At 44.1% G+C, this 12,646-nt stretch overlaps 1 protein-coding gene across 5 annotated transcripts in view; it reads left to right on the plus strand.

Annotated features, from left to right (window-relative positions):
- Nucleotides 1–258: 258 nt before the first annotated feature.
- The window catches only part of PNT1 (mannosyltransferase family protein), a 79,310-nt gene continuing 66,922 nt past the window's right edge, over nt 259–12,646 (plus strand). The window contains exons 1-2 of one of the 5 annotated variants that reach the window (XM_086779093.1): nt 259–399; nt 484–752. In XM_086779093.1, the coding sequence (XP_086635219.1) occupies nt 332–399; nt 484–752 (337 nt within the window). In that variant the 5' untranslated portion in view covers nt 259–331. Of the gene's footprint in view, nt 400–453; nt 753–12,646 lie in introns of all 5 variants that reach the window. The other 4 variants (XM_086779094.1, XM_086779089.1, XM_086779092.1 and 1 more) reach the window with 4 other exon arrangements.

Here is a 12,646-nt window from a genome sequence, read left to right on the forward strand (position 1 = left end):
ACATACATACATAATATATATACGTGTGTGTGTGTGTGTCTGTATATTCTCTCTTACACATGTACATTATATTAGAAGGTGTGTGTGTGGGTGTGGGGAGGGGTGGGCAATTTGCTTTCTAATGGATTATATATATATATATATATAAGAAACTCAATGAGTAAATGGTTTGACGGTGACAATTAATTGTGAGCCCCAATGCATCTAGACTTGTGGGAAAGAAACCCCCAAACACTTGTCTTCTCCTCTCATTTCTCCTTTTCAAAAATTCTCCCCCTCCTTTCTCTAGTTAAAGGGGTGGGGACTGTTCCTTTATATTGTAATAGATATTATGATTTTTACAAATACCTGGGGATCTTGGTATCATCAACCAGTTCATCTCGAAGTTTTTTATAGCAGGTCCGTTGCCCTGTTATTATCTTCATTTGATCATGCGTGTTTGTGATGCTGCAGCTGCTCGCTACTCACAATGAAAATCATTAGGCAGCGCTTCACAGTGAGATCATTGCTTCTAATTGCTGCTATCGTACGTGTGCTCTTCATTGCATTTGGGGAATGGCAAGATGCTTATATGGAAGTTAGGTACACCGACATCGATTACCAAGTCTTTTCAGATGCAGCAGCTCTTGTCACAAAAGGTCGGTCGCCATTTGAAAGGGAGACGTATAGATATTCGCCGCTGTTGGCTCTGATTTTGGTTCCTAATACTCTGCTGCATCAAGCTTGGGGGAAGTTTTTCTTCTCTGCTGCAGGTATGGAACTATGTCCTAAAGTTCCTTAACTTCTTGTTTTATGTGAGAGAATTCATGCAAGCTGTTTTGAATACATGAGACAATGTGCTTATGTAGGTGTTAGAACGCATAGGTACCTCTCCTTGCCCGCTACTACAGCCTTCTTAGGGGGCTGCCTATACCACTTTTTTGTAAGAGCAGATTGTACTCTTTTTTCTATTATTATAAGGTGCTCTCAAAATGGGTTTATGCACCCGTCATTCTATCCCTAGAGAACCCATGGAGGCAGGATAGACATTTGAGCACCCGGATCCCAAACTGCCTCATTCAGGATTCTGAGATTTCCAGCAGGATAAAGGAGATTTGGGAGAGTCTGGATTTTCACACTGGTTCGGCTGCCGCAAGAGCTTTGGACCTAGGCCTTGGAGAGATTAGTAATTTATTATAGGAGGCCACATAGAGTAGACTGGTTGGCTTTTGAGAGCAAGAGAGGTGCAGCTGTCGGAGCCTAGCCTCCTTGCAGCGGCTTCAGGAGAGTACTCCAGACAACCCGTGGATTGAGGCCCAATTGGCTGCAGCCCGTATGGACCTTAGTTCCATCAAGGAGCGCAGGGTGGAGTACAGATACCATGCTAGAGCCTCCTTTTGGACCCATCAGAGATTTCTTTGAGATTTCAGGTCCACACACAGGCAGAGGCATGGTATCTGTAGGTTGTGAGGCCAGGATGGATCCATAGTTGTGGATCCCCCCCCCCCAAGTGCGAGCCATTGCCACAGATTTCTTCTGTTCTCCTCATAGATCCCCCCCTATCCACTCAGGTGTTGGACACGTGTGAGCTAGTGTGGCAGCACACGAGAGAAGTGGCCTCCTCGCTCTCCGGACTTTCCTATTGACTCCTTTTACTGCAGAGGAGCTTGCAAGAGGCTCTGACAGCACTCCCCAAGGGGAAATGCTCGGGGATATAGTGATAATGAATCTCAATGTGCTTGGTACGTGCATGAAATACGGGATTTCGTGCCACGGCCATAGCACTCTGGCTATCAATGAGAATGGTGGTGGGTGTGTGCTGACACTCATGAAGATCAGCCAATAATCTCCTCAACCATACACAATCTACTGTAGCTGTGAAGACTGCCCTGTACTCATCCTCACAAGTAGATGTGGCAACAGTGTGTTGCTTTTTGCTCAACCAAGATATGCATGAACTGCCAAGAAAAAAACAATTCCCACTGGTGGATTGCTTGGTATCATAATCGCCAGCACAATCTGAATCACTGTATGCATAAAGCTGCAAGCTGCCTCCTTGGGATAGAACAAATCAAGATCCCTGAAGATAACGAAAAATGCGTTTGACTGCTTGCCAATGCTTTGTGTTTGGGCTGTGTATGAATTTGCTCAACAAAGACACCCCAAAGGATATGTCAGGCCTTGTGTTACACAAGTAAATGAGGCATCCCACTGCCTGGGTGTAAATGCCGGCCTCAAAAGGCTCTCCAATATCATGCATAGTAAGCCGTACACTTGGTTCTACTGGAGTAGAAATGGGCTTACATTCATCCATGTGAAACCTTTTTAGTTAACTTTTTATGTATTTAGTTTGCTGCATAAGAATGCCATCATCTGTATGCATAAACTGTTTGCCGAGATAGTAGTGTAAAGGCTCCAAATCTGACATATCAAATTCAGCTTTCAAATCAGCTTTGAAATCTGAAATTTGTGCTTTGCTAGTACCTATAATGAGCATGTCATCTACATACAAGATGACTGAGAATATCGGCACCGGTATGTGCTTTCAGCTGGAGTATTCACATAACCTTGGTTGGTTAGATGAGCATGTATTTTATCATACCAAGCTCTTGGAGCTTGCTTTAACCCATACAATGCTTTGTGTAACCTGCATACTTTATGTTCCTCACCAGGAACTACAAAACCAATGGGTTGATTTACATATACTTTCTCCTGTAAATCCCCATTTAAGAATGCAGTTTTGATGTCCAATCGATGCACTTTTTATCCTTAATGTGCAGCCAATGCAATCACTGATCTTATTGTAGTCATTCTTGAAGTAGGGGCAAAAGGCTCCTCATAATCTATTCCCTTTTTTGGGAGTAGCCTTTAGCCACAAGTCTTGCTTTGTACCTGTCAATAGTACCATCAGACTTCCTTTTGACTTTGTACACCCACTTTGTTCCAATGACATGCTTGCCTTTCGGCAATTCCACAAGATTCCAAGTATTGTTCTTCATGTGATAGAAGAGATTTCATCTTGCATAGCTTGCACCCAATGCTCATTCTCATGTGCTTCTTCATAAGAAGAAGACTCTTCTGAGTCAAAGAGACCACCCATGGCTAATGCAGACTCCTCATGATGCATATTCAATGCATGGCTGGAACTAGCCCTTGTTCTATCTGTGAGTGGAGTTGCAAGTTTGCTTTCTTGCAAAGTTTTCAGCAACCATCTTGGCACCGACTTGGTTGTGTCTATGGCTGTTTGCTCTTCCCTGACAAGATCTTTCACTTCTTCCATAGAAGGGGGCTGAATGGCTGGCTGTTCCACATGTTCTACATGAGGATTTTCTTGTGTAGGGGCTGGCTGATCTGAATCCCCCCTAATTGCAATGGGTAATAGTCCATCAAACATGTCCTGTATGCCTGTATCATTACTTTTATACAAGCTGTACATGGGCTGTACTGAATTTTCAGCAAATACCACATCCTACTGACAAAAATCCTGCGTGTTGTTGGATTATAAAGACGGTATCCTTTGCTCTCATTGTTGTAGCCCACAAAAATGCATTTCATTGCTTTATCATCTAGCTTTGTTCGGAGTTGTTATGGCACATGCGCATATGCCAAACACCCAAATGCACGCATATAATCCACTGTTGGCTTTCGGCTATACCAAGCCTCAAATGGTGTTATGGTTTTCAAAGCTTTTGTTGGACACCTGTTCAACACATGAGTTGCACACATTATAGCTTACATCCAAAAATTGTGAGGCAACGTTTGTGCTTTCACCATGCATCTTGCCATCTCCATGAGAGATCTATTTTTCCTCAGCTACACCATTCTGCTGTGGTGTATAAGGCACAGTACATTGATGTTTGATGCCCTTTTGAAGCATATAATCCTTGAATGCATTTGGCATGTATTCTCCTCTATCTGAGCGGAATGTTTGGACTTTACATCCAGACATATTTTCAGCCATTGCTACAAAGTGTCGAAAGCATGTAAACACCTCTGCTTTCGCTTTCAAGGGGTAAACCCAAGCAAACCTGGAGTAGTCATCAATGAATGTGACGAAGTAAAGATGCCCCTCTATGGATGGTGTCTGCATTGGACTACATACATCACTATGTATGAGCTGTAATTTACTTTTAGCTATAACAGCTCCATCTTTGGGGAATGGTTTACGTTGCATCTTTCCCAAAATACACCCCACATACATGTCTTGTTGGAGACTCTAAGAGACGGCATTTTATCAACCATATGATGCTTCTGCAAAAGCATCAAACTCCGAAAATTTACATGCCAAAAACGAGCATGCCATAGCTCTGCATCATGCATAGCAGGAGTGTGGGCAGCCACTGTATTTGCATCATAAGTACGCTTGTCATAGCTGTCCAGCTTATACAAGCCTTTGTATTGTGTTCCAGAAGTGACTATTTCATAATCCTTTGATGGGTCTTTTACCAAACACACTATAACCCTTTGATGGGCACCATTGGCTGCAATAAGTATGACATTGCCAATTCCCTTTACTGGATATGTGGTATGATGTGCACATATTACAGTGCGGCCATTTGAAACATAAACCAAGTGCTGAAATATATCTTTGCATGAAGTGATGTGGCTCGAAGCACCACTATCAAAATACCATGATACATCTTGTCTGTCAGATGCAATGCAAGACATATCATTGTCTGTAGCACTTGGTGTGTTACTAGTGCATGTGACCAAAAAAGTGTACTCTTCCTGAATTACATTAGCTGATTGCTGTGCTTTGTCATCAGAAGAGTCTACTACTGCATTGTCTGCTTCTTTCCTTTTCTCTTTTGCAATCCGCTTTCTACATTCACTGATGTGTAGTGTCCAGGCTTATGGCAGTAGTGACATTTGCCCTTCTTTTTGGGCTTTTTTGCATCTCCTTTGTCAGACTTTTCACCACTAGAAGAGGGTTGTCCATGACCAGCCTTGCTAGATTGTTGTCCCCCATGCCTAAAGCTCTTTGCTTTACCCTTATCCTTGGCTGTAAATGCCTTGTCTCCACCACGGTTGCTATATAAGTTTGCTCTTGTTTGCTCTTCCTGCAAGAGTAAATCCACCAGCTCTTCAAAAGTGACGGAATCACCACCTCCTCTCATAGAGAGGTTGAGAGAGGTGTGAAAGCCCAAGTAGGAAGGTGGTAAAGAATAAAGAGTGTTGGTGACCAACTGTCTGTCTGGGATAACCTCATCAATGTTGAGCAATTGTTCCTGCAAATCTTTCACTTTGGTGAGATGATCTGCCATCATGGAGTCACCCTCATCCATAGAAAGAAGATCCAATTGCCTCTTCAAGCAGGCAACTCTTGCCTCGTTGCGTACCTGATACATTGCTTTCAATGTGTCCCATGCAAGCTTCGATGTCCTGCAAGAATGAATGTGCGGAGTAATAGTCCTTTTCACTGAAAGGGCTATCAATGACATGGCCTGTGCATCCCTAGAGTCCCATGTCTTCTGCTCGTGTGGGAGCAGGTTCTACCTCAGGAGCTCTTTGAGCACCTCCCCTTTGAGGCGTTGTTGGTTGTATGGTAAGTGGGCGTGTGTCATCACCACACACGATGCCCCAAAGCCCTTTGGCTACCAGCAAATTACGGATCATGAAACTCTAGAGGGAGTAGTTAGGGTGAGCACACCAAATACATCTGTAGTATTTTGAGCCATGTCAACAAAATATACCTGTAAGCAAACCAAGCACCAATGTGCACTGCCAGGCAATCAAATGTCCTGTGCAAATTTTTGCCTGCAAACCGAAGCAAGTGTAAACCTGCACCAAATTGTCCAATTACACACAATGTGTATACATATGCGACAAATCACAGCTGTAATGTCCAATTACATGCTCCAATCTAAAAAGCCCCAATTTTTATGCACTCCAATTGCTTCAATGTGCAGTCAATTGCCCAATTTTGACAAAAGCCCTAAATTTCTGCAATTGAAAGAGGCTTAATTTGCTAATTTTGACCTCAATTAGAAAAACCCCCAAATTGTAAGCAAAGCAACATGTTCAATTTTTCCAATTTGGCATCAAATTGAGAAATCCCCCAAATTATCCGAACTTTGTACCAAAATGATGGGCAACTCTGCAGCAAGTACATATGGCACCACCTGCAATTTTTCAATTTTCCTGGCAAAGGGGAAACCTTGGCAGACCCCCAAAAGTTGCGGAATCTGCCTTGAAATGATTGCAAAGGTTTTTGTTTTTGTTGGCACGTGCAGGTACTGAAGGTACAGGCCAGGTTCGCACTGGTCGGGTGAGCAGCACACAGACGAGGAGTACATAAGTCGAGAATTGCATAGAGGTGGCCTGAGCGTGAAACCTGTCAGAGGCGGAGCAGGGCAGGTACGAACGGTCAGGACGGAACTTGTTGCAAGCGAGGAGTGACGGGCAGCCAAGCGAGGCCCACATGACGGGCAGTAAGGCTGGCTGGGGCAGGTACAGGCCCGAAGAACGAAGGAGAGCGTGACGATGGTGCCAGGCGTGCGTCTGCGCGGGTGGCCAGACCGTGCGAGAGCAGGGCCACGGCGCGGCGAGCTGGAAGGCGGCGGACGCAGGCGGCACAGCCACCTGGGCAGTGCGCTTAGTAGAGTAACGCTGGCGGTAGAGGCCGAGACGCCCGGGGGTTGAGCGTTGGTGGTTGGCCCAGCACTAGGTCTGCCGGATCAGGAGGTGGAATGGAGTGGCTGGCGTCGACATAAATTACACAGGGACGGACGGATTGGTTCCGTCGACGAAATTCCACAAGCGACGCTGCTTGTTGCTGACAGAAATCCAAATGCAGGTGCAGGGCCAAGACTGAACATCTAGAGGGGCTCTGATACCAATTGTTGGTGTTGGACTCACACACTCACACACAGAAACCTACACATTAGGGTTAGGTGCAGGAAGAAGAAGCTCACACAGAAATGAGAGAGAGAGAGAGAGAGAGAGAGAGAGAGAGAGAGCCAAAAGTGTGGTAGCCACAAAATGCAAGTCAACCCTTGCATGTGTGTCACATCCATATAATATAGAAGTACAAAATATTATATGTAGAGTGTCCTTTCACACTTGATATCCAAGGGGAAAAACCACATGGGAAAAAGTGCCCTTGGTTAAGCCCTGTTCACACATAGCACTACCATAAGTGAGCATATGCCTACAAGATTGTGGACAACATCTTCACTTATTAGGAGGCGACCGCTTCACCCCGGTTGAAGCAGCAAGATCTTATAGTTCTCCTTCTAGATTTTGATAAGCTATGACAAGGTGGAGTGGGGCTTTCTGGAGGGGACGATGTGCCAGATTGGATTTCCGGAGGAGTGGGTCTGAGGTGTGTCTGGGCTCTATTCGGCTTCACACAGCCAGGTTCTCATATAGGGAGCTAGAGGTGACAGATTTCCGCTTTCTCGCTCGGTTTGACAAGACTGTCCACTTGTACCTTATCTATGTTTGTTGCCGAGGCCATGAGTAGTTTTCTCTTTGCTCAGTAGATAGGGCTCCAAGGGTTGCGTCTTTCCGTCCGTGCACAGGAGTTGCTTGATTCTTCAGAGTTTGTCGATGACACGACAACATACTTATTTGGAGATGAGGGGAATCTTCAGAGATTCATCGAGGCGATAGAGATCTTCTGTTGTGCATGTGGAGCACAGATCAATTGGCACGAGTCGTGTGGGTTCTGGGTTGGCTCATCGCCCATCCCGACTTGGAGGCCAGTTGAGGCTTTTCAATGGATCCCGAGTGGAACTCTGGTCCATTATCTTGGATGCTAGGTTGGCATCTGTATTTCCCGGGAGCAGCAGCTAGCCCTTCTTCTTTTGAGCATTCGGAAGAAGCTGCTATATTGGAGTTCAGCCAGGCTTTCCTTAGCTGGCCGGGTCGTGGTGGCGAACGAGGTTCTTCTTGCTGTAAACGGAAGGGCAACTGTACACGGAAAATCTTATCAACATATGAGCATGCCAGACAAAAAGAGATGACAAATCTGCACAGTACACCACACTAGGGGACAAAAGATGGGCTGACTCTCCCAATCTCCTCCCCCCCTCCCCCCCCAAACCCCCCTCCCTTTATTTTTAGATTACCAAAAAGGAGTCTGCTTCCAAATACAACTTCACGGGTGCCCAGCAACTTTGCCATGTGGCTCTGGCTTGATTGTTTTCCTCACAGGAATAAAGTGTGCCCGTTTGCAAAAACGATCTATAATAGTCCATATAGCATCATTTCCATGTGCCGATTTCGGCAAATCCATAATGAAATCCATAGCAATGCTTTCCCATGGTTCCTATGTATAGTCACCAGAAACATTTTGGGGTTTTTGAGGTTTCTGGACAAAACGTTTGGTCTTTTGGCCAAGAAACACAGAGGTTTCGTAGTTTTTTCTATATAAATATAATAAAATGGTTTAGAGTTTGTAGTTTGTAGAATTATTTGTAGGCCTATCTAGTGCTAGCTAGGCACTTAAAATATGGTAAAAGCTTAGGCAATTGTGGTCACAATTGGGCAATTGGGGAGTTGTGGAATTGTGACTCGTGAGAAATTGAGCAATTGTGGAAATTGGGGATTTATGAGAAATTGGGCAATTGAGAATTTAGGGAATTGGGAATATTGGGAAATTTGTGAGAAATTGGGGAAGAGAGGAGGAGGAGAGGTGATTGTAGATTGCGTGCGAGAGAGAGAGAGAGAGAGAGAGAGAGAGAGAGCCCAACATTAAAAAAAAAACTTTTGACATTAAAAAAAAAAAAAAAGACAATTTGTTTTTTTAAGAAACAAAAAAAATCTCCGTTTTTGAAAGGCTTTTCTAGCGTTTCGGAGCTTCTCAGCCCAGAAACGTGTTTCTATGTGACTATGTTCGTGTGGAATGGGTAAGGGCTGAAGCAAACTAGGTGTCTTGTGTCTGTCAAACTTGACTTTCTGACATACTATGCACTCTCGCACATAAGCTTCAATATCTCTGCGTAGAGCTGGCGAAAAGAAATATCTTTCCAAAGCTTGTGTAGTAGCCAGAATACCACGATGACCAGCATATGGCGGAGCATGACACTCTTCCATAACCTTTTGGCGTAATTCACGCACTACACAAATACGATTCTGCATCATCAGAAACCCATCTCTAATCAAATAAGATGGGATAGTAGTACCATGATTCAAATCAGCCCAAATAAGCTGAAAATCTGTGTCCAAAGCATACATATCTTGCATCCCTGACAAGTCCTGATGATAGGTAGTAGTTACGGCATGCGCTTGAGGCCTGCGTGACAAAGCATACGCCACCAAATTCTTCTTACCCGGGATATGCAAAATCTGAAAATGGAACATGGACAAGAAGTTTGCCCACCTTAGATGCTTTTCCGAGAGTTTAGGCTGTGTAAGAAAGTGCCGTAAACTCTGGTGATCTGTTTTTACCATAAATTCAGCCCCCAACAGATAATGCTTTCATGTTTGAAGGGCATGAATAACGGCTAACAACTCTTTCTCATAAACTTGCAAATACAATTCCGCATGTTGCAGGCAGCGGCTTTCAAAAGCCACTGCGTGTCCCTCTTGGTTCAAAACAGTCCCCAAACAATCTACACATGCATCTCACTCAAACCACAAAAGGTCTGCAAATCTGGAATAATAAGAACTGGCCTTGCTATAATGGCATCCTTCAACTTCTGAGAAGCTGTCTTTTCGGGATCCGACCAACGGAATGCTACTTTCTTCTTCGTTAGATCATGCAACAGCGAAGCTAAGAAAGCAAAGTGTCGAATGAATCGACGATAATAAGAGCATAAACCAATAAAGCTCCTAACTTGATGCACAGTCTGCAGTTCTGGCCAATCCTTGATGGCTTGAATCTTTGCGGGATCCATGTGTACTCCATCTTTGGAGACAATATGTCCTAAATAGTGAATTTTTGAGGAGTAGAATTCACTCTTCTTCCTATTGATGAAAAGTTTATGTTTCCTTAGCTCTTCAAAAACAATGGCAAGATGCTCTTTATGTTCAGCCTCACTCTTTGAAAATGATAATATCATCAAAGAAAGTTCTTGTGAACTTGCGGTGAGGTCTAAAAATTCTGTCCATCATTCTATTGAAAGTGGCGGGAACATTTGTAAGTCCAAATGGCACAACCAAATACTCATATAGTCCAAATGATGTTCGAAAAGCTATTTTATGCACATCTTGAGGTACCACTTGAATATGATGGTAACCACTCTTAAGATCAATGTGACTGAAACAAGCAGCTTCCTCAAGTTTATCAAGAATATCATCGATTCGAGGAATCGAAAACCTATTCTTGATAGTAATGTTGTTAAGGGCCCTATAATCAACACACATTCTGTATGTCCCATCCTTTTTTTGCACAAGTAAAACTGGAGAACAATAAGGCGAAGAACTTGGCGTTATCAACCCATTCTCAAGCAAATCATTTACTTAGTCATGATTTCCTCATGTTGAGCAGTACTCACCCTATAAGGAGGTCGCTTAGAAGGAGAGCTTCCAGGGATTATGTCAATACAATGATCCTTTGGCCTCTCTGGGCATAACTGTCTTGGTAGTGAATCAACAAAACAATCAGTATATTCACTTAAGAAATCAATCTTATCTTGATCTACGGGAGTTAAAACATCATGCTCAACATTATTACGTACAAAGACCTAGTAAGAACAAGCTGATTTCTTTATTGCCTTTGAACTAGATATATGGCTTACAACGGGTATGGTACTCCCAGTAGTACCCGCATCAATATAAACTTTCCTACCCCTATGAGTAAACATAACTTTCTTTTCTTTGTGCAAAAGCTTGGGATCCAAACGATAATGCCAAGGCATCCCAAGTATCACATCACATCCCGTAAGTGGTGCCACGAGGAAGTCTTCATGATCCAAATCTACTTGTATCTGTATGCGAAGCTTCCCAATGATGGGAGTCACCTTAACTTCCTTGCCCTCAAAGGCAGCATCTGCATGAAAGTCCATGCCCAATTCCTCGGGCTTTAACCCAAGAGCAGCAGCCATTTGCATGGATATGTTGGGGTAAAGGCATTATGCCCACCGTTGTAGTGTGTACAAGCCCATAAGTTATAGTACATAGTACACTTAGTACTTTTAATGTACTAAGTGCACTATGTGTACTAGTGCAATATACATGTGTGATAGGGGAGTCACACACTCATATCATGAGTTGACTTATCCCCACAACTCTCTCTCTCTCTCTCTTCTTCTCTCTGTGTGTGTGTCTCTCACATGAAACCCTAACTCTTAATTCTCCCATTCAACTGGTATCAGAGCAGGCTGTGTTTTAGGGTTTCAAGATTCCTCTAATTTGAGAGTGCGTTCCCATGTTGCTACAAGAGTTTTCTTGGGTTCTGCAGAGCGCAGCAGGCAGGAGATCAGTTAGAAATGCGACATCAACTCTGCAGCCTTAGAAGGGGCTACTTTACATTTTTGAGTTATCACAGGCAGGCGCCCTCAGCGCACTTCGTTTCCGTTGTTTGCCAGATTTCATGACAGGTCACGTGCATAGCGGATCCTGTCAGCGATGCATAGCTCAGCGCATCGTAGCGGAACGCAGGCGGAGCAGGCTTCCTGCAGTACGAATAGCTTCCCTTCCTGCAGTACGAATAGCTTCGGTGAGAGCCGTCGCGTGTAGCGCTGGCCACTAGGCAGGCGGAACCACCACCGTGTGTCGCTGGCACCAAATTTCATCGTTCGCATGTCTGACGATTGCGTGGGAGTCAAAGACTGGCGACGGGCTTGAGGGCGACTTGCCAAGCGTGGTCAAACTGACAGGCGGCCTTCATCGTTCAATGCGACAGATTCGAAACTCACTCACAGCAGCGCAAAAAACAAACGGGCCAGCGCTGTCCGTTTACGTCCGTTGGCGTTTTGCATGGTACTTCGACCTGTGTCGACACTGCAGACTGTCAAACAAAGCCACCACCAAACATTAAACATCTGACGTCTTCTGCACTAATACAGCAGTAGCATTATCAGCACGACCCCCTCCTCTTTCCTGCAATCAGAAATTCAGAGGTACATGCTTCAATTTTTCTTTGGGATTTGCAATTGAGCAGGTACAATCATCAATTGAGCAGGTACAGGTGCCAAATTGCTCAATTTTTGAGCAAAATTGGCAAAATTGGGTGACATTGGTCACAATCAGGATCAATTTGCAGGAAATTGGATGTCAAAATTTGGGGCTTTTGATGTAATTGTGCAATTGGGCATTCATACATGCTGTATGATGTGAGCAATCTCACATTCGGGCCAAAATTGCAGGAAATTGCAGTGCAGATCAAAGGGCTTTTGTGCCGATTGGGTTGATTTGCATGCAGGCACTCGCATTTGATGCTTTGGGCAACGTGTTGATGCCTGTCAAGCACTCAATGTGCCTGTAAATCAAGGGGCTTTTATGTACTGGATGTATATGTGGCCAGGGGGAAGCACTGTGAAGACTCTGGATGCCTGTAAATCCAATTGTTGGGGTCCCTAGGAGTATTGCCTCACATAAAAGCAACCACACTATTGCACATGCACTCACAATCTGAAAGTAAAGCCATGTATCAATTAGTAGGTGCTAGCTACATTGCACAAACATTATCATTGCCTTAAGCATTGAATAGGGTTTCAAAACCAATGCACTCACAATTGCCCTTAGTAATGTCAGTTGAGTAAAAAATGTCACAAACCAC

Source organism: Cibotium barometz, chromosome 40 (assembly GCF_041138505.1).
Source record: "Cibotium barometz isolate CiBa-2024 chromosome 40, ASM4113850v1, whole genome shotgun sequence".
Taxonomy (NCBI): Eukaryota; Viridiplantae; Streptophyta; class Polypodiopsida; order Cyatheales; family Cibotiaceae; genus Cibotium; species Cibotium barometz.